The sequence below is a fragment of the Sylvia atricapilla genome, chromosome 19 (genome assembly GCF_009819655.1).
Source record: "Sylvia atricapilla isolate bSylAtr1 chromosome 19, bSylAtr1.pri, whole genome shotgun sequence".
In the NCBI taxonomy this organism is placed as follows: Eukaryota; Metazoa; Chordata; class Aves; order Passeriformes; family Sylviidae; genus Sylvia; species Sylvia atricapilla.
Window position 1 is genome coordinate 2,734,028 of NC_089158.1, and position 25,544 is coordinate 2,759,571.

The 25,544-nt window shown below is 54.6% G+C and overlaps 1 protein-coding gene across 1 annotated transcript in view; it reads left to right on the forward strand.

The window, feature by feature from the left end:
* Window positions 1–206: 206 nt before the first annotated feature.
* WHRN (whirlin) overlaps window positions 207–25,544 on the forward strand; it is a 47,996-nt gene continuing 22,658 nt past the window's right edge. Inside the window, exons 1-3 of the mRNA XM_066333052.1 lie at window positions 207–806; window positions 14,067–14,282; window positions 24,019–24,144. Of these exons, the coding sequence (XP_066189149.1) occupies window positions 207–806; window positions 14,067–14,282; window positions 24,019–24,144 (942 nt within the window). The remainder of the gene's footprint in view (window positions 807–14,066; window positions 14,283–24,018; window positions 24,145–25,544) is intronic.

The window sequence follows — 25,544 nt, forward strand, 5'->3', positions numbered from 1 at the left end:
TCTCCCGGCAACGGCGGCCGCGTCACTTCCTGGGGAGCCGCGGGCGAGCGCTCGGCCAGGTGGAGCGGCGGGGCCGGGCGGCGGCGGGGCTGTCCTGGGGGCTGCGCTCCTGCCCGACTGTCCGCGATCCTGCCCGCGATCCTGCCCGCCTGCCTCCGCTCCTGCCCGGCCGCCGCAGCCCGCCGTGCGGTCGTGGTGCCGCGGAGATGAGCGCGGAGCTGGACGGCGTGTCCGTGCACTCCTCCTCCTCCTCGTCGGGCTCGCTGAGCTCGGCGCCGGGGCCGGCTCCGCGGCCGCTCTCGGCGAACGTGCGGCGGCTGCACCAGGCGCTCACGGCGCTGCTGAGCGAGGCGGAGCGGGAGCGCTTCATCCTCTGCCTGAACGCCTACCACGGCCGCCGCAACGTCTGCGACCTGGTGCGCTCCCTGCGCGCCCTCCTCGACGGGCCCCGCCGCCGGCAGCTGCTGCCGCTGCTGCGCCTCGTCCTGCCGCGCTCCGACCAGCTCCTCTTCGATCAGTACACGGCCGAGGGGCCCTATCTGCCGCCGCCCGGCCGGCCCCCGCCGCCCCCCGCCCCGCCGCCGGTGGTCCCGGGCGAGCTGCGGCAGGTGACGCTGCGCCGGAGCAAAGCCCACGAGGGTCTGGGCTTCAGCATCCGCGGCGGAGCCGAGCACGGCGTGGGCATCTACGTGTCGCTGGTGGAACCGGGCTCCCTGGCCGAGCGGGAGGGGCTGCGCGTCGGCGATCAGATCCTGGGGGTCAACGGCAAGTCCCTGGACAGGGTGACCCACGCCGAGGCGGTCAAGGTAAGGCGGCTCCGCGCCGGGCTCCGGGGGATGTTTCCTCCATCCCGCCTTGTCCCGAGCTCTGCGGCGCGCCCCGTCCCGCTCTGCCTCTCCGCTGCCTGTCCGTGTCCCCCCGCTCCTCCCTTCCCTCCCCGGTCCTTGTCCCCGTGCTCCCCGTCCGGCCGCATCCCTCCGCGGCTCCATCGCCGTCCGCCGGTGGGAGCGGAGCCCCCGGTGCCGCTCTCCGGGAACCCGCAGCCCTCGGCGGAGCGGAGCCGCTCCGGGTTTGCATCGCGCCGGCGACACGGAGCGACACCGGCGGAAAGTTTGCGGTGGCAATAGCGGTGCCACCCACGGCAGGGACCGAGCTGCCGGCGTGGCTCTGGGCACCGCAGGCTCGTCCTGCGCTTTTGTCGCGCCTCTGAAAAGCGCAGCGGTGCTGCTCGTGGCTCGCCTGCAGCCTGGGGAGCTCGTGGAAGCTGGAGATCTGCGGGAGCCGGCTTTTAAGGGATGTACTCCAGCCGCTCTAGTGGGTTTCTCCTGGCAGAGGTGGGGAAACTGAGGCACGGAGAAGCCGAAAAGATACACACACACACACACACACACCCCCCAAGGCTGCATGGTGCCCGAGGCAGGAGCAGATCCCCGATTCCCCTTTGAGTGTTCCGCGGGAGAAGGAGAACGGTTACACAACTGAGGGGCTCCCGCTCTGCCAGGACGGCTCCGCGTGCCCCGGAGACCTGTTAGCCCCTAACAGCACGGGGCTATCGATAAAAGCTTTACCAAGGGCGGGGAGAACTCTATAAACTGTGAGATTTTCACTTGAAATGCGGGGTTCTGAGGCAAATCCAGGTCTGAGTGTCCCGAACCGTCTCCAGAGCTGACCCTGTGGCTTGGTGGGCTCCGCTCGGAGCGTTCCCGAGGCACAAACCTATCGAGCTGGAGAATCGACTTTTACAGCAGCAATTTGTCGGCAGCGTATGGAGCGCTGGTCTCTGGCGTGACAAGGCTGTTTCCCAGCTGTTTGTGCTTTAATTTTTCCATAATAAGCTAAAGTGGTTCTGTTGGGAGCCTGTTCCATGTGGAGCGTTCCTCTGACAGCACATTAATCATGCCCAGCTTTGAACACTTATTCCCTGCCGACCTGTGCATTCCCTGCCCCGGCTTTAAAACAGTGCCCTGGGCAAGGGCACGACTTCCAGGCTGGAAATGAGTCCCTGGTAATCCTGAGAGCAGAGGGAAGGTTCGTAGGAATTCTTTTTCTCTTGTTCCCAATGATAGGACAACAGCAGAGTGAGCTTTCAGTTGTTAGTCTGCAATTTCATGCCTTGGAGATTGCAGCCCCCACATATTTTGGTTATGGCATTGGAATGGAGAGGAACCAGGTGTCAGGGATGCTCTGCTCCATGGCTTCATCCCCAATTCATCCCACTCTGCTGGGTAATTCACATCACCTTCTGTTTGTTCTCTAATATAATGTAATTGATGCCTTTTAGACATTATTAATTTTGAGTGAAACTAAGTGCTTCCTGCACAGAAATAATTCCTGGAGGACGTGGCTTGCCAAGAGCTATATTTTGTTAATACAATCCTGATAGGAAAAAGCAGCTTAGAAATTGTCTCCTTGTGAGCTGAACTTCTTTCAACAACAAATTCATCACTTGCCCTGTGCTGGCATCTCCTTGAGCTCCTGGGTTTTTTTCACATCTGGGAAGGGGTTTTATGACCCTTTGTGTTTCTCTTTGTGGAAACGTTTTGCTCGGGAAGAGTGGCAGAGTGATTTACAGTTCGGCTCTAATAAATCCTTGGGAGATTCTAAAATAACCAAGTGTTAATTTGCCCTGAAATGCTGCATTTGAGAAGAGGGGAAATGAAGAGATGGCGTTCAGCAATGCCCAAGGGCAGCATTTGAAGGTTTAAGGTAGCAATGTCTCAGCCCAATGTTTTGGGTGTCGTTCAGAGTGTCAGAGCTTGCAGGGACAAGAGATGGTGACGGGTGCCTTCGTTTTGTGCTTTCTGCTTCCCCTTGAAGCCCGGGCTGTGGGGCTCGGGCTGGGTGCACTGACAGCTCTGCAAAGGCCTCTCTCTGGCTGTGGTGCGTGTCCTGAGGCAGAGCAAACCTCGCTGTGTCCTGCCCTCCTCACTGGTGGCTCTTGGTCTGCCCTGCAGTGGGTCAGTGGAGAGGGAAACACCAGCTCGGTTGGTCAGAGCTTCGTGCTCATAACCCTACGACTGGGGACTTGATCCCGTTATTGGCTCTTCACTTAAGGGTTGGACTCGATGGTCCCTGTGGTGCCTTCCAGCTCAGGATATTCTGTGATAAACCAGAGCTGGGTTTGGTCCTGGGATTGGTGCACACTGTATTTGGGATCAAATAGACAGAGAGAGAGCTGAGGGGAGAGAGAGACTTTGCAAACACGAGCCCCTGGCTGTGTAGCTGATCTCTCAGACACTCACTCACTGTCTGCTGCTTCAGAGGAGAGGCAGTGCCGAGCTCCCGCGGCCAGAACGTGTCTGATCAAAGCTCCGCTGCCGCCCGTGCGCGGGCAGCGATGCTCCGGCTCCGGCTGCGCCTCCCTGGCGCTGTCCTGCAGCAAGGAGCTGTCTGGCCGGGGCAGCCCTGCTCTCCATCACAGCCACGGCGTGCTGTGCTGACACGAGCTGTCACAGCTCCTTCTGGGGCCGAGTGCAGGGCTCGGGAACGCTCCCAGGGCTGAGAGTGACAAACCTCCCGAGCCACAGACCCGCTGGGTGCCCGCCGGGGTGCTCGGGGTGCCCGGCTGCGGCTGTGGCAGCTGCTCGTGCAGAGCAGGGGATAAATGCAGTGTCTGGCTTGGTTTGTGCAGCCCTGGATGAGCATTCCCACGGCAGCCACGGCGTTCCTCTTACAGCTCGTGGTAGCTCTGCTGCCTTGCCGTGCGTGTCTGGCCGTGCAGGAGCAGCCCAGCTGCTCTCATCCCTTCTCTCAAAGAGGAGACAGGTGCTGGCTGTGGGGCAGCAGCAAGTTCTGGTCACTCCTGGAATTTTCACACATCACTCAGTGATGCTCCCGAAGTGATTCGTGGCAGCAGATGACAACTGCCACAACACGGGGCTGAGTGACCCGTGATGTCCCAGCTCAAAACTCAGTGCTGGCCTGAGACAGTGCACACTGGTGTTTGCAGATGGTTCAGTGTAAATTAGATAAAAAGTGGCATTCTGACTTCAACCACAGGATTACCTCAGCACTCCAGATCAATCCCCTTAAGGACCAGCTCCTTAACCTTTACATGAGCACGGGAGTTTTATGCCTTGTCTGCTCCACGCTCGGCTGTTTCATCCAAATCCAAATTAAATGACTCCATTACAATTACAGCTCCCGTCATTGCAGCATTCAAGAGTGCACTTTAGCTAAAGATCACCAGCATTTGAATTATGGGGTAAGTGGAGAAGTTTGTGTTGTCTGTCACACATTTAGAGCTCACTTGACTTTTATCAGCCTTGCTATTTAGGGCATTATATTATGTCTATGCACTATATATATTTATTGTACTATTTATGGTGCATACTCTGCTACATTTTAACATTTACTGCTATTTTTTAGCAGTTGTGCTGAAAGTTTGTATTGATAAGCTGTCATATTTTATCCACTGGACTTAAAATCAAGGTGTTTGTGGCTTCAGACCATCAAGATGTTACCCAGGGAGGTGTTTCCCCAATGCTCCGGGGTTGGCATTAAATTCACACTCCTTTCTCCTCCACCCCTTTCTTCTCTTGCTTTGCTGTAGGTTTTGATGTCCTTTGAGTAAAAGTACATTTCTAGAGGGAGGGCACGAGAGAAAGCAAATGGTGGGAAAATTCCTGATTTAGGATTTGGCTTAATGAGCTCTACCAGCCTCAAAGAGCTGCACTGGTTCAAGCACTGACCCTGCTGACAGCTGGGCAAATCGGGATCAGCTTCACCAAAATCACCAAAACTCCCCTAATTTGGATGTGCTGGGCTTGGGGAGTTTGATTCTTTGGTGTTGGTGTAAATCTGTGTTGGCTTTGCCAAAGTCAGTGGGCTGGAATTGAGTTTATTCTGAAGGACCTGGGGTAGTTCAAGTGCCCTGCCTGGGGTTTTTCATCTGTGGAGAGGGGCTGGAGGGGGCTGGGGGAAAGCTTGGGATGAGGCAGAGGGGTCCAGGATGTGGCACTGCCAGCCTGTCCTGTGTGTCCCTGTCCAGGGGACATCATCCCCTCCCTGACCTGTCAGGGAAGGGGACTGCTTCAGGGGTGTCACATCCCACCCCAGCCTGGGACAGAGGGGATCTCATCCCCAGCCACCACCATTCTCTGTCCCAGCAGAGCTTTTCACTCCCCCCCAGCCTTTCCATCCCCTGAAGGAAGTGTCAAGTAGGCATTTAAAAATAATCAAAAGGAGATTAAAATTCCTTTTTGTGTCCTATTACTGTGGGTTTTCATGCTGGCAAACAAGGTGATCTCTTCAGGGACTGTAATATTTCATAAGAAAGGACCCGAGGAGTGGGATTGCTAAAAGACCTCTGAGAAATGACAGCAGAGATGTGCAGCCCTGAGCCTCAAAAACATATTTAGAGCCATTTTTCTTTCCAGCTGGCTTACAATAAAGCAAATTTCATGTCATGGTTTTATGTGATGCCCAATTAATTGATTACCATGGCTTGACACTGCTCATTTAATTACCACAGCACTGTAGGCACGGCTCAGAGCAATGAGTGCAGCTTGGTTTGGTTGGGTTCTGACCCTTCCAAGTGCCTGGGAGCTGCGGATGATCAGCCAGAGCCAGGCTGGGATGGCAGAGGGGTGAAGGCAGTCCATCCATCCCTGATCCTGTGAGGATGTCAGCCGTGTTCTTTTAACTGCTGCGTGCTTTTCGCCGGCTCTGTGCTTTTAAAAGGCGCTAAAGAAAGAGGCTTGAAACTTCCTCCCTTCCCAAGGGAGCTCGGGGAGCTGGAGCGTGGAGAAGGAGGATGTGAGTGGCATCCACCCCAACAGTTAGAGTGGTAATCGCTTCCTTCCTTCATCGCTGGATCTGCTTAGAAACAAAAACCCCAAACCTGCACTCCAAAAAAAGCGCTCACAGCTTGGAAGGCGGGTGCTGTGCGATGCCAGGGGCAGGGCTGTGCCCTTCTGTCCTGCAGCCACTTTCCATTGCTGTCCTCAGCTGGGCTTGAAGGGAGAGGGTGGAAAGTGTAAAAAGGCACCAGGATCTCAGTGTGGGAAAAAGGAGGAGGGGAAATGGTCACTCATGAGCTTGGCGGCATCTGCATTTCAAATGACATGTAAAGCTCCTCGAGGGGCAGGGCTGATGGCAGTGGCAGAGCATGCATGAGGAAGGGCTGCTCCTGCATCCAGAGGCAGGTGGGGACCTGTGCTGGAGCAGGTTTGAGCGCTGAGGCTCACTCGGAGGTGCCCACGGTCTCCTGTCGCTGCTGAGCTCCTCTGAGCTCCAAAAGAATTCCACTCGGCCTGGGGTGAAGCTGCACTCGCAGCCGGGGGCTGTGGGAGCGTGGCTGTGGCTGCTCCACCTGCGTTAGGAGTCGGTTGTGTTTGCTGCTGTGCCACTGCTTTCCCTCCGTGGGCAAGTTCCTCAGTCATCCGTTTCCCTTCATTTCACCAGCAAACCACAATCAGCCCTAATGAAATCAAATGACTTTATACTGATGCAAAAGATTGGAACGAGGGCCTTAATCTCTCCTCTCCTCATAATGCAAGGATGATAGGACTTGGCACCGGGACTGCCTTGTTCATCAGGGTTAGCATTGTCAGGGCATCCTGCAGTTCTGGCAGCATCCGTGCTATTTAGCGGGCTCCTCGTAAATAAACAGTTTTGCCTCAGCAGAGAAATTGATAAGATAACCTGGAGGAGAAAAATCTTATTTCCTTCTGGTGGCCGTTGCAAGAAAACAAAAGCGTCAGAACTGGTGAATTAAAATACCCTTTACCCAGCTCCCGTGTCCTCAGGCAAGAGGATGGATTTTCTTGACACTTTTCCTCAATGCCACGGAAAATTATTCAGCTCTAGATGCCCTCAGTTAAAGTGACAAAGCATCTGCTGCTGTGATTTACCTCGGGCTCTGTGAGTTGTCCTTGTCACGAGTGCTTGGTGAGTACAGAGTCCTGGAGGAGCTGTGGTCCTGCGCTCAGGAATCGCCTCGGAGCCCCTCGGGAGGGGAGGCTGGAGGAGCTCTGCTCTGTGCAGGCTCTGAGGCAGCCCTCAGTGCTTCATCCAGCAGCTTCCTCGCTTCCCCACATTGATTCTTCCAAAGTTTTTCCCCCAAGGAATTAAGCTTAGACAATATGGCCTTGGCGGTGCTTCACATCGCTCCTTTCTGCATTGCGTGGTGTGGAGCAGAAGACCCGAGGAGGCAGGAGGAAAGGGCTTTAATCTACATTTCCCTTATGCCTCCTCCCTGCCCTGAAAGCACCCAAATAGCTTTGGTTTTGCTTTGTTTCCACAGTTTTGTGGCGTTTTCTGCTCTTTTTAGAATTGTCTGGGGCTGCACTGGGCAGGAGCAGCTGGAGGGCTGGTGGGAGCTGGAGGGTGGGATGGGGAGGTGTCAACCCTCGGAGGGAGAAGGTGCTGGAGCTTAGATTTCACTTGACCTTTCCCGGTGAGAGGGACATGGGCTTCCCGATGCCTTGGGGCTGAATGTGTGCAATCACCATAATTATACATCGATTTGCATTGATTTGCATAAGTGCCGCTGCTTGAATGCCCAACTGCTGTCCTTTGCCTTGGGAGGGGGGAGAGAGGCTGGACTGTGCCTCCTGCAAGTCCCGTTTGTGCTCCTGCAGGGATCCTGTGTCACCCCCGTGTCACCCCCGTGTCACCCCCGTGTCCCCTGCGCTGCTGTCCCTCCATCTGTGCTTCTCTTCTGTGTCCCGCTGTGCCCTCCTGCCTCTGGGTCACCTTTTCCCCATTCCATTTCTCTCCAGTCCCGCTCAGGGCTGAGCTCTTTGTCAGAGCATTCCAGGCTCCCTGAGCTTTGCCAGGCAGCACAGGGGTGGGATAGATTTAAAATCAGGGAATCCCAGACTGGTTTGGGGTGGAAGGGACCTTAAAGCTCATCCAGTTCCATGGGCAGGGACACTTCCACTGTCCCAGGCTGCTCCAAGCCCTGTCCAGCCTGGCCTTGGGCACTGCCAGGGATCCAGGGGCAGCCACAGCTTCCCTGGGCAGCACTTGTTCCAAAATACCTTATTTCCAACTGCAGTCTGGGGCAGGGGACAGCCTCTCCTTGCTTCACCTGGCAGATCTGGCCTTAACCAGGTGTGCAGTGGGAGCTGCAATAGCCCTTTATCCCTGCTGCCTGCGGCTGATCCCTGCAGCAAACGTTGTGGGGGCAGGAGGAGCTGTGCCTGCTGTGCTGTCTGGGCACAGGAGCCTTTGAGCTGGTGTAGCTCAATCCTTGTCCTGTAAAAGCTCCTGTCCCTGCAGCCCCTTCCCCTCCCCAGCAGCCACAGGGAGCTGCTCCGTTCCTGCTCACAGCAGGATTCTCCTGCTCAGTCCATCTGCTCCCACAAGCGGAATCCCACCCGAGTCCAGCAGGAACACCCTGGGATGGAGCAGGGAATAGTGGCTGGATAAACTTCTCCAATATCTCCCTGCACGGCGCCTACAGAAGGTGCTGTAAAAGCTGCCTCTGCCTCCCTCCTGTGGCATCTCAGCATTTCTTTCCCTTTGCAGCTTTATTTCTGAGCCTGTGCCTGACTTTTTATTGGGGGGGACGTGCTGCCAAATTCCCGGTGTTTTGCTGATTGATAACCTCTGCACTGACCTTTGGAGCTCACCAGCTGAGCAGTGCCCATTATCCCGTGCCCATTATCCCAGAGCCAAAGCAGCTCCAGTGAGGCTGTTCCTGCCGGGAGGAAAAGCAGCTCGAGGCTGTGGTGAGGGGGAGGATGGCTCGTGGTTAATGCTCCCGGTGTCCTACTGGGATCTTCCCACTCCAGCCTCCACAGGAGCCCAGTGCTCCTTTCATTAGGGGGATGTGAGGGGGCTGTGTCCCTGCCACAGGCTGCCAGAAGGGTCCTGGGGATTGATGGCCCTTGATTTCTGGCGTCTGTGCTCCTTCTGGGGGCATTTTTGGAGATGTTTTGACGCAGCCTCTCAGGGCTGTTGGGAAATGGGGAATATGAGGGGAGGAAATGGTGATGGTGGGAGAGGAAAGCCCTCAGTGATATGAGACTGGCAGGGTTTCAGCTGCCCCTCTGGATCCTAGGAAAGGACATGATGTCCTGGGAGCTGTTTGGGTTTTCTGGGTTTTTTTGTTTTTTTTTTTTAAAGGTAATTGTGGCACATGGGATATGTGTTTCCTGTTTTTTGATCATTTTAAACGATCTCCTTCCCTCTCGGAGGGTTTGACAGATAATTAAATAGAGTGTTGGTAGGGGATCAGTGGCCTCATGGAATCAATCTGCCCATCTCTCTGGTACTTGCTGCTTCTGATGACATTTCTGGGCAGTTGGTGACTGTTTCTCTGCTAAAGGTTTTGGCACTAATTCCCAGATTCACATAAATGATTTCTTTAAGCTGGGCTGCTGGCAGGTGAGCTTGCACGCTGTGTGGTGCCAGCCCTAAACCTCCCACCCCCTGGTCCTCAAACTCATCAGAGATGGGGCAAAGCCAAATCTTATCTGAGCAAAACCCAGCAGCACGGAACAACAGGCAGCAAATCCCTGGAATGGCTTGAGAAAGGAGATGGAGAGGCAGCCTGCATGGTCTGATTGCACACAGGGCATTAAGGAGGTGGAATTTGTTATTTAGGGCTGGCTGGGCGAGGTTCAGGTGCCCTAAAAACCCGCAGGATGAGTTCTGCAGTGGCTTTGGGGGTAGCTCTGCAGTCAGTGCACACAGGGCTTTGTGTGCCTGGGAGGACAAAGTTTTCTCCCGTACAATTCCCACCCAGAGCCTGTCCTTTGTGATGTCCCCTGGTGCTGGGCACTGCTGGGGCCACCCCAAATCCTGTGTCAGTTCTGGGCCTGTCAATTTGGGAAGGACTTTGAGGGGCTGGAGCAATTCCAGGGCAGGGAATGGAGCTGGAGCCCCAGGAGAGGCTAGGGAGCTGGAAAGGGGCTGAGCCTGGAGAAAAGGAGGCTCAGGGGGGACCTTGTGGCTCTGCACAGGTCCCTGACAGGAGGGGACAGCCGGGGGGGTCGGGCTCTGCTCCCAGAGAACAGGGACAGGAGGAGAGGGAACGGCCTCAGGCTGGGCCAGAGGAGGCTCAGGGGGGACAGCAGCAGGAATTTCCCCATGGAAAGGGTGATAAAACATCGGCAGGGGCTGCCCAGGGAGGTTTGGAGTGCCCATCCCTGGAGGTGCCCAAGGTGGGGGTTGGATATGACACTCAGGGCTCTGGGTTGGGGACAAGGTGGGGATCACCTCTGGGAGGTCTTTTCCAACCACAATGATTCTGGAATTCTATGATAAGAACTCTCCTGAAAAGCTTCTCATGTCCCAGGGAGCTGAGATGATCTGTGCTGTCTGTGTGGGCAGCCTCTGGCCCATTCCTGCTGTGGTGCCTCTATAAGCAGGGCTGGCAGAAAACTGACATTGGAGGGCTGTGCCAGCCTGGTGGCACTGTGGCTGGGGACAGTGAAGAGCTCGAAGCCTGAGCAGCAGCTGGGCACAGAGCAGCAGGATAAAGGCTCCCGAGGGAGGAGGACACAGTAGGGAAACTTCTTTGGGCTCCTGTCCCAGGGCCCGGTCACTGCACAGGGAAGAAGTTCTTCCTCACGTTCAGGTGCAATTCCTGGGTGTCAGTTCCTGCCCATTCCTCTTGCCCCACTGCTGGAGCAGAGCCTGGGCCCTCCCTGCACACAGGGACACGCAGGGCTGAGGCTGGCCTTGGTAAAACCTTGGGGGGCAGGGAGCAAAAACCCAAAACAGAGGGGAAGTGCAGAACTCCTCTCTCTGCAGGGAGATGGATGGAAACTGTTCTCCTGGAGCTCAGCACAGCAGCTGCTGCTGGATTCTGTCCTGGTTTGGATGCAGGTGGAAGCTTCTCCCACTTGGCTCACCTGGTGCCTCGTCACTCTGCAGCTGCTGGTGCCAAGTGCTTTGTTAAAGTCTGGTTCAGAGTGTGGCTGCACAAAGGTTCTGTAGATGTGTGCCAGCTCCTGTCCCTGTGCTGTGCTGTTATCCCAGGGAAACTGCTCCCCTCTCATCTCCTCTCACAGCTGCAGTTGAAAGAGCTGGTGCCTGATGAACAGAAAGCTTCCTGGGAGCTCAGATGTTTGAGCAGAGCTGACTTTAGTGGTCACCAGGTTGGGGAAGGGGTTTGTACCTCTCACAGGGAAGAGTTTCTTCCCAATATCCAATCTAATTCTACCATTCCTCAGCATGAAGCCATTTCTCCTTGTCCTATTACTACACAGTCCCTCTAAAAGTCCCTTAAAAATATTTTGTGCGTGTCACTGTCCTCCTCCACCTGTGATCACCCAGAGGATCCCCAAAAGGAGCAGGTCAGCAGATGGCCTGGTCCAAAAGTGTGTCCTGAAAGGCTCCTGAGTGAGGGAGAATCTCTGATGGGCTCCTCTTCCCGCCCTGCCCTGGGCACGACCAGGGAGGGGTTTTTGGGAAGGAAACTGTGCTGGACAGGGAACTGAGTACAGGATACACCTCAGTGAATGTCTAAAGGACTGCCCAGAGTGTCAGCAGCCTGCTGAGTGCTGCCTGTCTGGGAGACACTGTCACCAGCAATGTCCTGCTGGGCACTCCCAGCGTCTGTTCACTCCCGTGGCCCCTCTTGGATGGAAACTGCCAGGGAACCTCCAGCTGCTCCCCTCCCCTCGGGCTCTCTGCTGTCACCTTCATGCATAAAACATCTCCCTGAGCCCAGATCTCTGCTCCTGGTGGCCCTGTCAAGGGACCTGCCGAGGGACATAAAAATCCTGGTGTAAATCTCTGGCCTCTCATCCCTGCTGCTTTCCCTGTGCCTCCAGAGAGCAGCTCTGCTGCTGTGCTGCCCTGCCGGGGCAGGACATTTGACTGAGGCTAAATGGCTCTGCCAGGCTTCATCAGCCACCCCTGCCCTGTCCCCAGGGCAGCTGTGACACTCCAGGGTGTCCAACATGAACCCCTGCCTGGTCCCTGCTCTTGTGTCTCCTGTGTGGTACAAACCCCAGAGGGTTTTCTTTGTCCCTGTCCTCCCTGCCAGGATGGATTCTCTGAGGAAGGGGAAGGAAGAGGATCCCTGTGTCATGTCCAGTCTTTCCCTAAACAGCTCCAGAGATGGGCACTCCAAACTCTCTGGGCAGTTTCAATCTTTAATCATCCTTTCCATGGGGAAATTCCTGCTGCTGTCCCCCCTGAGCCTCCCCTGGCCCAGCCTGAGGCTGTTCCCTCTCCTCCTGTCCCTGTTCCCTGGGAGCAGAGCCCGACCCCCCCGGCTGTCCCCTCCTGTCAGGGACTTGTGCAGAGACACAAGGTCCCCCCTGAGCCTCCTTTTCTCCAGCTCAGCCCCTTTCCAGCTCCCTCAGCCTCTCCTGGGGCTCCAGACCCTTCCCAGCTCCATTCCCTGGACACTCTCCAGCCCCTCAATGTCTTTCTTGTTGTGAGGAGCCCAGAACTGGACACAGGCACAGGAGTACAGTGATGCTTTGAAGACTCAGAAGAGGTTTTATAGAGATGGCTCTAGTTTGAATGAAAAAAGAGCATTTCAGCGGGTCCTGCACCCCATCTGACAGGGACACCTTGCCCTGGTGTGTCTGGGGTAGGTCCCTGCCACCCCAGCTCACTGATTTCCACGGAGCTCAGCCCATCCTGGCCGTGTGGCAGCTTTGGCTCAGGAAGCTGCTCTGTGCCCTGAAGCCTGGCACAGTCACAGTGCCCGTGGGAGAGTGGTGCCCTGGAGCTCAGAGCGCCATCACCCCACAGAGACCCGGACAGGATGGAGCGTGGTGAGCACCAGCTGGGAGGGAGGAGAGGAGGAGATCCAGCAGGGATGTGTTTGAGGGCCTGGGGAGCTGCAGGAGCAGGGGCTGGAGCTGGTGAGCAGCCCAGGGGTGTGAAGTGCTCTCTGGGTGTCCCGATGGGGACAGGTTCTGCAGTCCCTGTGCCAGCCCTCCAGCACACGGTGACCTTGGGAGCATGTGACAAGTTTGCAGCCAAGGTGTTCTGTGTGCTCGAGATGCTGAGCTGGGCTTTGAGCTGGATCCTCGGTGGCTCTGATGGAGAAGGACAGGAGTGCTGCCAGGTCAGGGCTGGGATCCAGCCAGCCCCCTATTACTGACAGTTTTACTCTTTACTGAGGAGCTGCTGGTTTTAGTTCTTCCCAGCCACAAGCTTTGCTCAGCAGCTTCTCTGCTCATGAGACCTTGCAGGAGCAGCTCATCAAAATGATGTATACATAGGAAAAAAAAAACCCAAACACCTCCTTTCTGAGAGCAGATCTGCAGTGCTGATGTTCCTGAGGCCTCTGGAGGGATCAGCACTTACAGCTGTCCCCAGGGAGAACTCCTCCATGTTAATTGAAGTTTCCTGTGTCAGCTTCTCATAGTGGAAGCTGGAGGGGCAGAGGAGCGAGTGCAAATCACCTCCTCTGGCCCCCAAGGTCATCTCTGTGCCTGCTGGTTTAAGTGTGTAAATGCATTTAGTAATTATTCCACTCATTAATTGACTGCTTGTGCTGGGGCAGGCAGCTGGTAACTCGGTGGCTGAATTTCTGGGAGTGCTGTCAATGTTCCCTGGAGGCATCAGGAGCGTTTCCAGTGGCAGAGGTTGGAGCTGTGGGGGCAGAGCTGGGGCTGAGTTAAGGCTTTTCCCACACTGGGTTTGTTTGCTGCCAGCACTGTCACTGAGAGCTGATATCTCTGTTCAGCCTGGAGGGGACAAAGCTCCAGGGACATCTTGGAGCACTTTCATGGAGCCTAGAGAGGCTCTGTGAGAGCTGGAGAGGACTTTGGGTGAGGATCAGTGCTGCTCTCCTCCAGCTCTGCTCCCTGTCCTGCTGACTCCTCTCCAGAGCTGCAGAAGCTGCTCAGTCCTGGATTCAGCCCACCGTGGGCATGGCTCTGCCCACCTCACCTCCCCACTTGGCTTCACTCTGCTCCTTCACTGGCTGATGGGAAAGGTTTTCTCTGTGTTTTCTCAGCAGCTTTGTCTTAACTCTGGAGAGAACCGCAAAATCCCAGCTTTTCCCACCAGCTTTTTGTGCAGCTCCATCCTTCACTCGATGCCTGCAGAGGAGCTGGAGGTCTCTACCCTCCAGAAGTGCAAAGCTGTGTCTGCCTCAAGCCCTGTGGGCACTAACCCCTCGTCCTTGGCTTCTCTTGCAGGTGCTGAAGGGCTGCAAGAAGCTGAACCTGTCGGTGCACTCGGTGGGGCGCATCCCGGGGGGTTATGTCACCAACCACATCTACACCTGGGTGGACCCCCAGGGCCGCAGCGTGTCCCCCCCCACGGGGCTGCCCCACCACCAGAACAGCTCCCTGCGCAGGGACAGCGAGAAGAGGAGCCACCTCCAGCTCCTGCAGGAGGGGGATGAGAAGAAGGTGAGCAAAGGGGGAGCAGACACAGCCCTGGGGGCCTCTTCCCGTGCAGGTCCCAGCCCTGTGTGCCCCTGGGATTGTCACCTGTGTGATCCTCCTTCAGCATCCTGCTTTCCTCCCTTGGGCTGGAGCCTTCTCCCATCTGCCCCCAGCAGCCCTGGAGGATGGGATGGGTTGGCTTTGTTCCTGTTGGGCACAGGGAGGAGCTGGGCTGGAGGGGAGGGATTGTCCAGTCTGCTCTGGCAGGAAAGGTCCTACCAGGAGCAGCCCCCAAAGCTGGAGTGGGTTTTAAGGCTTTTCCCAGCAGGAGGTTGTTTGGCTGGACATTGAGGCACTGACATCCGTGTTACCATGTCACCTCTGACATCAGTCTGGAGACAGGAAAGCTCCAGGGAGAGCTCAGAGCCCTGCCAGGGCCTAAAGGGGCTCCAGGAGAGCTGCAGAGGGACTGGGGACAAGGGCTGGAGGGACAGGACACAGGGAATGGCTCCCACTGCCAGAGGGCAGGGCTGGATGGGAGACTGGGCAGGAATTGTTCCCTGGCAGGGTGGGCAGGGCTGGCACAGGGTGCCCAGAGCAGCTGTGGCTGCCCCTGGATCCCTGGCAGTGCCCAAGGCCAGGCTGGACATTGGGGATTGGAGTGACCTGGGACAGTGGGAGGTGTCCCTGCCGTGGCAGGGGTGGCACTGGATGAGCTTTAAGGTCTTTTCTAATGTGTGTCACCTGTGGGTGTGGAGGGCTGGATCTCAGAGTGCACTCCTGCCCTTCCTTCTGCAGTTCAGATCTTCCCTCAGGTGTTCTGTGAGGCTTTTTTGGGTCTCTTGGCAGTTCTGTCTTAGGAAAAAATAAATATCCCCCCAGTTCTTCTCTTCTCCAAATGCTCTGAAATAAATCAGATTATTTTCCATTTGGGGAGAGGCAGCCTGAGCCAGGAGGGGCCTGAGTGCAAACCCTGGTGAGGGAGAAAGGAGCAGGGAAGGGAATGGCTTCTGTAGTGCCACCAGGGGAGCGTGGCCAGTGCTGGGCCTGGATCCTGAGCCTCTGACAGAAGGAAACCATCAGCACATGGAATTTCCAGCCCTGCTCTCTTGCTGTGAGCTGCCCTCCTTTAAAGCAGCCCTTGGTGTAAGGGAAGCCACACGGGGTGCTGGAGCTGCAATATCTGATCTCGGGGATTTGATGTCTCCTCTCCCTCACACTCCCTGGCCAGGCAGGTCTGCAGAGGTGTCACTGCAGAGTCACAGGGCTCAGGTGCCCCTGGAGGGACTGATGGACAGGGAACCTCATCCCATAGAAGCAGGACGTGGTGTTTCCTCATTGCCACCCATGGAATATCAAATACTGTCCTAGGAGTCAGCACTGCCTTCCCAAAGACACAGAATTGCTTGGAGCCTTGACTCTTTCCATCCTTTTATCCTGATGTCACTCTGTCTGTGCCCAAAATGTCCTCAGCTCCTGGAAACGCTGTGGAAGGGTCTGTGAGCTTCCCATCTCAGCCAGAGGGAGAGAAAAATCTAATACAGGATGAGGCAGTTTGGTGATGAAATATTCATGTGGGCCACAAGGGAGAAGGGCCTATTATTTTTATTTTAAGGAGAGGAGAAAAGCAGGCTCTGCTGGCTGGTGTCCCCCACCCCCTGCCACCCAGTGTCACCTTGACAGAGCAGCAGCAGCTCTGGGCATGTCATCCCTTCAGTCCTGGCTGTGTGTGGACATGAAATGCTCAGAAACTTGGAGCTGTGTGTCCCCTGCCTCAGCCTTGTGTGGTCCTGGCCACTTGCAGAGCCTTGGGAAGATGTGCCAGCCCTGGGTGTGTCCCTGGTGTTCCAAAATCTGACCTTGTGTCCTTCCCTTCCTTGGTGCTGCTCCACACAGTCAGGCAGCCCTTTGGTGTCTTCTGAGAATCCCAGACTGGTTTGGGTTGGAAAGGACCTTAAAGCTCATCCAGTGCCACCTCTGCCATGGCAGGGACAGGCTGTCCTGCTGCTCACTGTCCCAGGCTGCTCCAGCCCCAATGTCCAGCCTGGCCTTGGGCACTGCCAGGGATCCAGGGGCAGCCACAGCTGCTCTGGGCACCCTGTGCCAGCCCTGCCCACCCTGCCAGGGAACAATTCCTGCCCAATCTCCCACCCAGCCCTGCCCTCTGGCAGTGGGAATCCAATCCCCCTTTTTTCCTGGCACTCCAGACCCCTGTAAGTTGTCACTCTCCATGTTTCCTGTCAGGCTCCTTCAAGCCCTGCAAGGTCACCCTGAGCTCACCCAAAGCTTCTCCTCTCCAGGTGAACACTCCCAGCTCTCCCAGCCTTTCCTCCCAGCAGAGCTGCTCCATCCCTCTGATCCCCCTGGGGCCTCCTCTGGATCTCTCTGATCTCAGGGCAGGGGCTGGAGACCCTCTGTTCACCTGGAAGAATCCTTGGCAACTGCAGGAGGCTGAAGCTCTCAGTGATGGAGATGGGATGGAGTGGGAGTGTTCAGCCTTCTCCTGGCCCCACTCCTTGGTGACCCACCAGCAGGGACATTGGTCTCTGCTTTAAGTGCACAAGACCTGGAATGCACTTTGCTGCAGCCTCCACTCCTGATTTCCCGTTTGTAAGAGCAGAAAAAAAGAAAATTACTGGCTGCTGCCACTCTGAAATGCTCCAGGCTGCCCAGACACCTCCACAGCCAGAGGTGTCTTGCTGTGCCAGCTGCTGGTGGAAGCAATTCCCCCTGATCCAGGCTGATCCAGCAGAGGCTGCCCTGCCTGCTGTTGGACAGGGGCTATTTGGTGTGACATTTTCTGCACACAGGCTGCAGGGGACGGATGAGCTGAGTTGCTGTGGCCTGAATTACTGAGCACATGGAGGGGTGAAAACGTGTCCCAGAACAGGGGAACAACCTGCCTCCAGTTTTCTCCCTTTTTATTTGTATGTGTACATCTATAGGTAGCTACAGATCTATAATTAACTGCTAAAAGTGGGGTTATTCTCTTCACAAAAATGCAAATAAATGCATCACATCCCTGGTTAATTCAGCCCAGTCAACTAGAACTGACAGGCACCGAGGCCTGTTTGATTTGGGGGTGGTTTTACATTCTGAGGGGAGAATTAGTTGGTTATTTTTTTTTTTATTTTTTTAATCCCACTCTCTCCTATTTCTAATCGATCTGAGTGTCCTGGAAAGGATGTGGCAAAGGTTTCAGGTAGGCAAGGATTGGGGAGCACACCAAAGCAGCTCCAGCCCTGCAGCAGGAGGCTGGAACGATGGAACACAGTGAGCAAATCCACTGCCCCAGCTCTGGAGTCAAAGGGATGTTTCCAGCTTTCCCAAGGTGAAATTCAAGGCTGCTGGAGGCACCTGGCATTCTTCAGGCAATGGAAATATCTCTGTCTGGCTGCCTCTTCCTCTGGCATGTGCCTGGAAGGATGGCTTTGTCACCTGCATGCCTGGAAGGATGGCTTTGTCACCGAGTTTAACGAGTTGATTATCCCGAGGTAGAAGGATTTGTTATCCAAAGGCTGGAAATGGAAACCACCACCGGGAGGTATGTGATGGTGTAACTGATCCATGCAGGGATCTGTGGGATCCTCCCAGTGGGCTGAGGTGTGGAACAGGGTGGTTGGGCTCTGTCTGACCTCGTGGCTTTGGGCAGTGTGTTCAGCTCCAGAGGCAGCGTTCCCAGCCTGTGGCTTTGGCCACATTCTCCTCTGGACACTGGGATTCCTTCACTCCAGCTGTGGAGGAATCCCCACTGAAAGCCTTTGGGGATTGGGATTTGGCAGCTGGCTTGGCTTTCCCCATCCCCTTCCAGGCAGAACCCAGCCTGCCCTGAGCTCGGGTCAGAGGCTGTTCTGGTGAGCTGAGGGTGCTCACACCTGGGCCAGGTTTTCCCTGTAGACCTGACCTAGCACAAGTGCTGGCACTGGAGAAGGGAGGTGAGGATTGAGGGGGTGTTGGGCTGAAGGAGCTGCTGGCAGGTTCAGCCTCTGATTGTTGAAGGTGTTGTAGAGATCCTTGTTCTCCATGGCTGTGCTGAGTGTGGCAGGGGCTGTATTTCCCAAATGTAGCGTTTTCCTGTAGTTGTAACTGGGGAGTCCAGTGTCTCACCAGAGCAGGTGGAGTCACCAGCGGTCAGGAAGTGTGAAAGAAAGGATTTGCAGTAGTGCAAAGCTCTGGGAAATGCTGCTGCAGCCAGGCCAGACGGAACAGCAGTGACAGACCCCATCCCTGTCCCAGGATGTCACTGCCTGCTGCAAAGCTGGGACCTGCTTCCCCTGCTCACCTTCTGCCTCAGAGCGCTTGGATTTTTATTGTCTGTCCCGGCTTCGAGTCTCCTGGATTTGTCACAGCAGCAGCAAGAGCCATTTGTGCTGTGAATTGTCATTGATGGACTTCTGGGGTTGACAGCTTATTTCATTAAAAGCACTTTGGGAACCCTTAGACAGTGAAAACTCGGAGGTGCTGCTGAGCTGGGAGGAAGATGAAGTGTGCAAAGCACTCTGGCAGTGCTGGGTTGCGAGTTCTCTGAGAAGCACCATTCCATCAGCTGAATTGGTGCCTTAATGTGCTTATTGCCAGGGGAGCTGCTTATTCCTGCAAGCTTTTGGTGCAGCACAAGAAAGAAAACATAATAAAGAGAATGGGAACATCTCCTCAGCTTCAGGCAGCTCTGGAGCCCAAAAGCAGCAGTAATTATTATTTAAAAAAAATAAAATATCTGTGCTAATATTGCGTGGCTTAAATGTTTGAGACACTGCTGGTGACTACTTGAGCATGAAGGATAAGAGATGCAGGAGAGGGAAGGAAGGATTTCTTGCTATTAGTTTGTAATGACATTTACAGTGTGAATGATCCAGCTCCCCACGTCTCTCACTGTTTGCTCGCTCTGACCTTGCTGGGGTTTGATTTTGTTTACAGCTTTAAGGATATCCAGGCTCCTGGAGGGCTGGTTTAGTTCCCAGTGGGACTGGAATATGGGATGTGAGCCACTGGTGCACCGGAGTCCTGGGGATTAAAGGCATGGGATGATTTGGGTCGGAAAGGACCTTTAAATCCCATTTAATCCCAGCCCCTGCAGTGAGTAGGGACATCTTCAGCTCCATCAGCCTGCCCTGAGCCACATCCAGCCTGGCCTTCAGTGCTTCCAGGAGTCATCCTTCTGCCTGGGGCATTCTGTACCTCTGTCCCAGCTGGTTTACCCAAAACTGCCCTTTGTGTCCCACCCCAGCCCACCCTGGGGGGCAGCAGCTCCACCTCTTGGTGATTTTAGGTGCTTTAAGCAGAAAAAGCACCCAAAGGTGGCAGCTGGTGTGTGAGCCAAGCCCTGCTCCAAGGGCTGAAGTTTGGGATGGGCAGAGGACATGGTTTGGTCACTGTCCCTGTGCTCTGGTGTCACCTCTCAGCCCTGGGAGCTGTCCCCAGAGCTGGGTATTGGGTGGCAGCCCAAGTCCTGGCGTGGCCATAGGGAGCTGCCCTGGGCAGGGGGTGACCTTGGGACAGCTCTGATGGCCTTGAGCCCCCCCAGGAGTCAGTCAGTGGCTGTGAGGCAGCTCTGCCTCCCCACACTCGCTGTGTGCAGGATGTCTAGACACAAACTGTGGGGTTTCCTTGGGAAGGGGGAGGATGAGCCCCGTGAGCCCCCAGAGGCGTTATTTGTGTCGTGTGGCAGCAGTAATGGCCTGGAAATAGCTGCCAGCATGGCTGAAACCTCCTCAGCCACAAGCTGTGTGCTGAGCCGTGCTGGGGCAGGCTAATTCCTGCCTGAAAGGCCTTTTCCTAATGGCAGGATTGAATCTGTCACTGGTAATTCCATGAAGGCAGACAGGAGAAAGGCGGTGCGGGAATGAGCTCGGAGCGAGCGCCTCGCTGATGGTGGCGTTTATTTCCCTTCATTTCCTGCTACAGCACAGGGCAGATGCTTCAGCCTTGAAACAGAAATTAAAACTGTGACCTTGGACTCCCAAATGTTTGTGTGTGATGCACGCAGGAGTTCCCTGTGGGATGGCACGGGGAGGGAGGTGGGCAGTGACGGTGCTCTGGGAATGCCATGGTGACCTTGCCTGGATGTCACTGTGCCTCCAGGACCTAAAGGGGCTCCAGGAGAGTTGTAGGGGGACTGGGGACAAGGGCATGGAGGGACAGGACACAGGGAAGAGCTTTAAGCTGAAGGATGCTAGAGTTAGATGGGATACTGGGAAGAAATCCTTTTCTGGCAGGGTGGGCAGGGCTGGCACAGGGTGCCCAGAGCAGCTGTGGCTGCCCCTGGATCCCTGGCAGTGCCCAAGGCCAGGCTGGACACTGGGGATTGGAGTGACCTGGGACAGTGGGAGGTGTCCCTGCACAGGGCAGGGGTGGCACTGGCTGAGTTTTAAGGTTCTTTCCAACCCATTCTATAATGTGTGATGTCCTCAGTTTCCTCCACAGGACAGCTGCCCTTGTTTACTGCCTGCTTTAGGATGATGTCAGCACAGTCTGGATTTAGGAGCTCAGAGTGATCCCAGCTCTCCCTGAGGGATGTTACAGCTTCTCACCCTGAGGGAATTCCAGCCAGGGCTGAGAGGAGAAGCATAAAGTGGAAATGGAACTAAAATGCCCTCACAGGGTCAAGCCTTGGCACTGCCAGCCAGAGTGTGGTGTGCCAGCCTGAGAGGAAGAGCCCAAGCAGAAGGGCTTGGCCCAGGGAATGCTGTGCTGAGGGTCCTGGATCACCACTGTCCTCTGGGAACATCAGCCTGGTCACAGGTTTGGCTCCTCCCTGGACACAGCTGGGCTTGTGCTTCAGTGTCACCCCAGAGCCATGTGTGGGGTGTGGGGCCAGGCTGGCAGGAGTGTGACAATGCTGTGCCAGGGACAGCCACCATGGCAGGGCCACCACTCCTGTCACCACCCCTGTGCTGGGCCCATCACTGGAGACAGAGACCCTTGGGAAGGAGAGTGCAAATTATCTCCTGTGATCCCTGAGCCCTTGGCTCAGCCTTTGCTTCATCCTGGCAATCAGCTTATCCCTGCATTGCTCCTGTGATGCCTCAGGATTCCGGCTTTTATATATTTCATGTATTTGTAACCCTGCAGTTCTTTAGTGTAAAATTCTGAACCCCACACACGGTGTGAGCTGCTGCTGCCCCACTTTGGGCAGACACAACAATTCCTCTCCAGGCCTGGGGATCAAGGGCCCCTCACTGCCTCAGGCTGAGAGATGGAAACTAAAGTGAGCTGGGGGCAGCAAACTGGGGGTAAGTGACTTCATTACCTGAAGGTGGAATTGGAAGATTAACCCAAATCTGCAAATGGCTCAAACTAATAAAAGTGTGAAAACTTGTGACCTGCCATGCATTTTGGGTGTAGCCCCTGGGGGACTTGGTCTGCCCAAAACATATCTGAAGGCCTTTCAATAACTTTCCCTGCTTTTTATTCCCTGAATTCTGTCTGCCCTCTGTCTTTAGGTAGCCTCAAAAGACATCACCTGCCCTGCCCAGGCTGACCCCACTGACCCTGCCTGCCAGCACTCTTCCCAGTCATTCCCAGAACCTGCACTGTGTCCATGAGCTGGATGTTCCCTGGGTGTTCCCTGGATTCTCCCTCCCAGTTCCCAGGGCTCTGCCACGCTGTTCCCGGCAGTTCCTGCTGCAGGCTTCATTCAGGGAGCTGGAGCTATTAGCTGATTAAGAGATGCAATTAAGCCCTCAGCAGCCCAACTTGCTGGGCTGCCAGCAGCCGTGGCTTTTCCAGGAGAGCTGAGCTTTTCCCACACAGCTCAGCTTTGCTGGTTTTGGTGGCTCCAGGATTTCAGTGCCCAAGGCTTTTCCTGCCTCTGGAAGCGCAGGTTTGCCCAGTGCAGGGGTGAACAGAGCAGCTCACGTGGCAGCACCTCAGGAGCAGAGGGACAGGGGGTATCTCTTACTCCCGTGTGGGGGGAGCAGCTTCTCACCTTACCAGGATAGTGTTAAAGGGAAATGGAAATGTCTGCATGCAGAACTGCCCCTCCTGGTGCCAACCCCGGCACATGGAAATGTCATTCAGGGATTTGGAGAGGGAATTTTGTCATTCCCAGTCTATTCCGGCCTGAGCTGTCATTCCAGGCACTTTGCTGCATTTCTCCTACTTTTACTTCCCCCAAACTGGGGAATTTTTTGAGAGGCAGAGCCACGGTGGGGTGAAAAACTTGCAGCAGGGAAATCCTAAATGCCATCAGACAGACTGGGAAATAAAAGCACTTCAGAAAAGTTGAATATTTTTCTAATTATCAACAACACTCAGTGAAGTGTTGTGTGGTGCAGAGCAAGGTTTCCCTGTGAAGAGAAAACCAAACTGCCCTTGGATGTGACAGGCAGCTGCTCCTTTGGGTGGTTCAGTGCCCAGCTCGTCTCTGCAGCCTGAAGCACGAAGGTCTCTGTAATTCCTTTATAATCCTTCAATGTTAAAATTGTTTCCAGCACTTTCTGCCCTTCAGAGCAGGGAAAGGAGACCCAGGGAACATCAGGTTTTTCAGAGAAGGATGCTGGTACAGGTAGTTGATGTCTCACAGTTCTCATTCCGGCTTCGCATCCATTTCTCTAAATCCAAAATTTGGAGCCTTCGGTGGATTTGTGTCCTGCTGCTGATTTCTGTGTTTGTATCACTAAGACAGAAAATGGGTTTTCAATACCAGCCACTCTAAGACTGGCCTGAATTCCCTCTGTGACACTGTGTCCTCTAGAAAGATGGATTAATTACTGACTTGAAGCTGGGAATTATTTTTCCATCCAGGTAAATGTGCAAGATTTTGGTTTGACTGCAGAGAAGGGGTTTAAATATAGAAGCCCTTCACAAACAGCTTGTTTCTGGTTGTTTCTATCAGTGTGAAACAAATTTTGGCTTTTCTCATTTGTTTTTATTCCTGCTGTCTGCTTTTCTCCAGAAGTGACTCAAAACTTGGGAGCAAAGCAAAAAAATAACGCCGGAGTTATTCATTTAGAAAGTGTCATGCAGCGAGGGAACAAAGGCCATTTTAAATGGAGAGTCCTCGAGGGAGCTGAGCACACGATTGCTCATGCACTCCAGCTCCCCCCTGAACATCCAAATATCGTCAGGCCCTGTGAGGAGGAGGAGAGGGTGGATGAAGGCTGGTGGATGAAGGAAGCTGGGTTTGCAAGTCAGTGTTTGGTGAGGAGAACACCCATCCAGGTGCTGCCTGGCAGGTTGTGGGATATAGGAAATGTCTCCTGCAGTATGGGCTGGGTCTATGGGAGGGTTCTCCTGGCGTTGTTAATTGGAGATAATCAGGCACGTGGATGATTATCTGGGGTTTGTCTGTGGGGTTTGTCCTGGGGTGGCCCTGCACAGGGCACAGGGCTGGAGCTGGGCTCATTCCCTTGCACAGGGCAGGAATGCCAGAGGGGGAATTCACAGCCAGTGCTGGGAGCACCCCACTGGTCTTCATGGAGTTTTGGGGGATGCTCTCGGTCTCTACCCCAGGGACGCACCTGTAAAGGGATTTTAGAGTGGAGAGAGTGGATTTTGAAAAAGGATTTTGAGAGTGGAAAGCTGCTGTGGATCAGCTGATTTGTGGCTGAAAATCCACCCACATGTGCTGCCCCTCATGTAGCTGAACCTCTCAGCCTGCAGAGCTTTTCCTCCTGGTGCTCCCACTGCCTCCTCCATCCCACAGGAGCTGCTGTCCAGCCCAGGGACACGACAGGGGAGCACCTCTGTGCCTGTGTCCCACCTCTGGTTTGGGCAGCACTTGGACACCCAATAAACGTCTCCTCCTATTCCTCTGCAGGTGAATCTGGTCCTGAATGAAGGGAAATCCCTGGGCCTCATGATCCGAGGAGGGGCAGAGTATTCCCTGGGCATCTACATCACGGGTGTGGACAAGGGCTCCGAGGCTGAGAGCACTGGCCTGAAGGTGAGAGGGGTCCCAGGGAGGGTGGGAGGTGACACAGGGATTGTCCAGGTGGGTTTGGGATGTCTCCAGAGAGGGACACCCCACACCACCCCTGGGCAGCTGTTCAGAGCTCTGCCACCCTCAGGGAAAGAATTTCTTCCTCATGTTGAGGTGGAACTTGTTTTGTTTTAGTTTATGGCCATTGCTCTTTGTCCTGTCACTGAGCAGAGTCTGGCACCATCCTCTGCCAGCCCTTGGAGTTGTTGATATGGATTCATGGGATCCCCTCTCAGTTCTCTCTTCTCCAGATAAATCAGCTCCTGCAGTTAGAAAGTCCCTCTCACCTGATGCCTTAAGATTTTAGCCTTTCTGTTTTTCCAATCCCGTATGCATTAGTGTGTAACTCTAAACTCCATATAAAGTGTTAGTTACTGTCTCCACGTTCTGGTCAGACACAACAATCCCTCTGGGCCTGAGGACCAAGGACATCCTCCTGCCTCAGCCCTGAAAAGTTTAAACAGAAGTGAACTGGGGATGGAGGGAGCAAACTGGGGATGAATGACTTCATTACCCGAAGCTGTAATTGGATAATTAACTCCTGATACATAAATGGACCAAACTTATTTCTGTCTGAAAAACCCCACTGTCCATCTTGAGCACAGCCTCTGGGAGGCTTTTGACTGCCCAAGGTGGAGCTATTGGAGGCCTTTGATAAAACCCTACTTTTATTCCCTCGATCTGCCCTGTTCCAGGTGGACACTCCAAGGCACCACTCCCTGGGCTGGCAGGGCAGAGTTTTCCATTAACCATCCCGTGCCCTCTTTCCTGCCTCTCTCACTGCTGGGTTTGGAGGCAGTGCTGTGCCCAGGGCTCCCTGTTTGGGGACAGTGCTGCCTTGAGAGCCTAGGAACAAAACACACTTTTGAGATCATGTTACCATAGGAGGTGATATAAAAGCTGGTCTTTATTGGAGACCTCCGGGGCAAATATGGAAAATGCCCACAAAAGCTCCCCCGTGGGGTGAACACATTTTTATGAGTTTAGCAAATTAGCATAATTGACAACAATCACCAATCAGTGGTGATGCAATTTCCCCCTCCCCAGTTAAAGCCCCTTTTAAATCTGCCCCCCTCAGATGGAACTGAACTTTATTGATGAAAATGGGTCTCAAAGAGCTGCTTTTGGGCCTTGGTTCCCAGGGAGAGCCAAGATGGGATAGGGGCTTTGGAAAATATTTCGTCCTTCTGCCTATCAGGGCAGGGAAAAGTACTGGGGAAACTAAGTAGGAATGCAACAAGAGGTTACAGAACTCCAAAAGATGTGTAAAGAATACAGAAAGGAAACAAAAATATAAAAATAAAGAAAAGAAAATACAAAAAAATACAGAAAATAGAAAAAAAAGTAGGAAAGAAAAGAGAAAA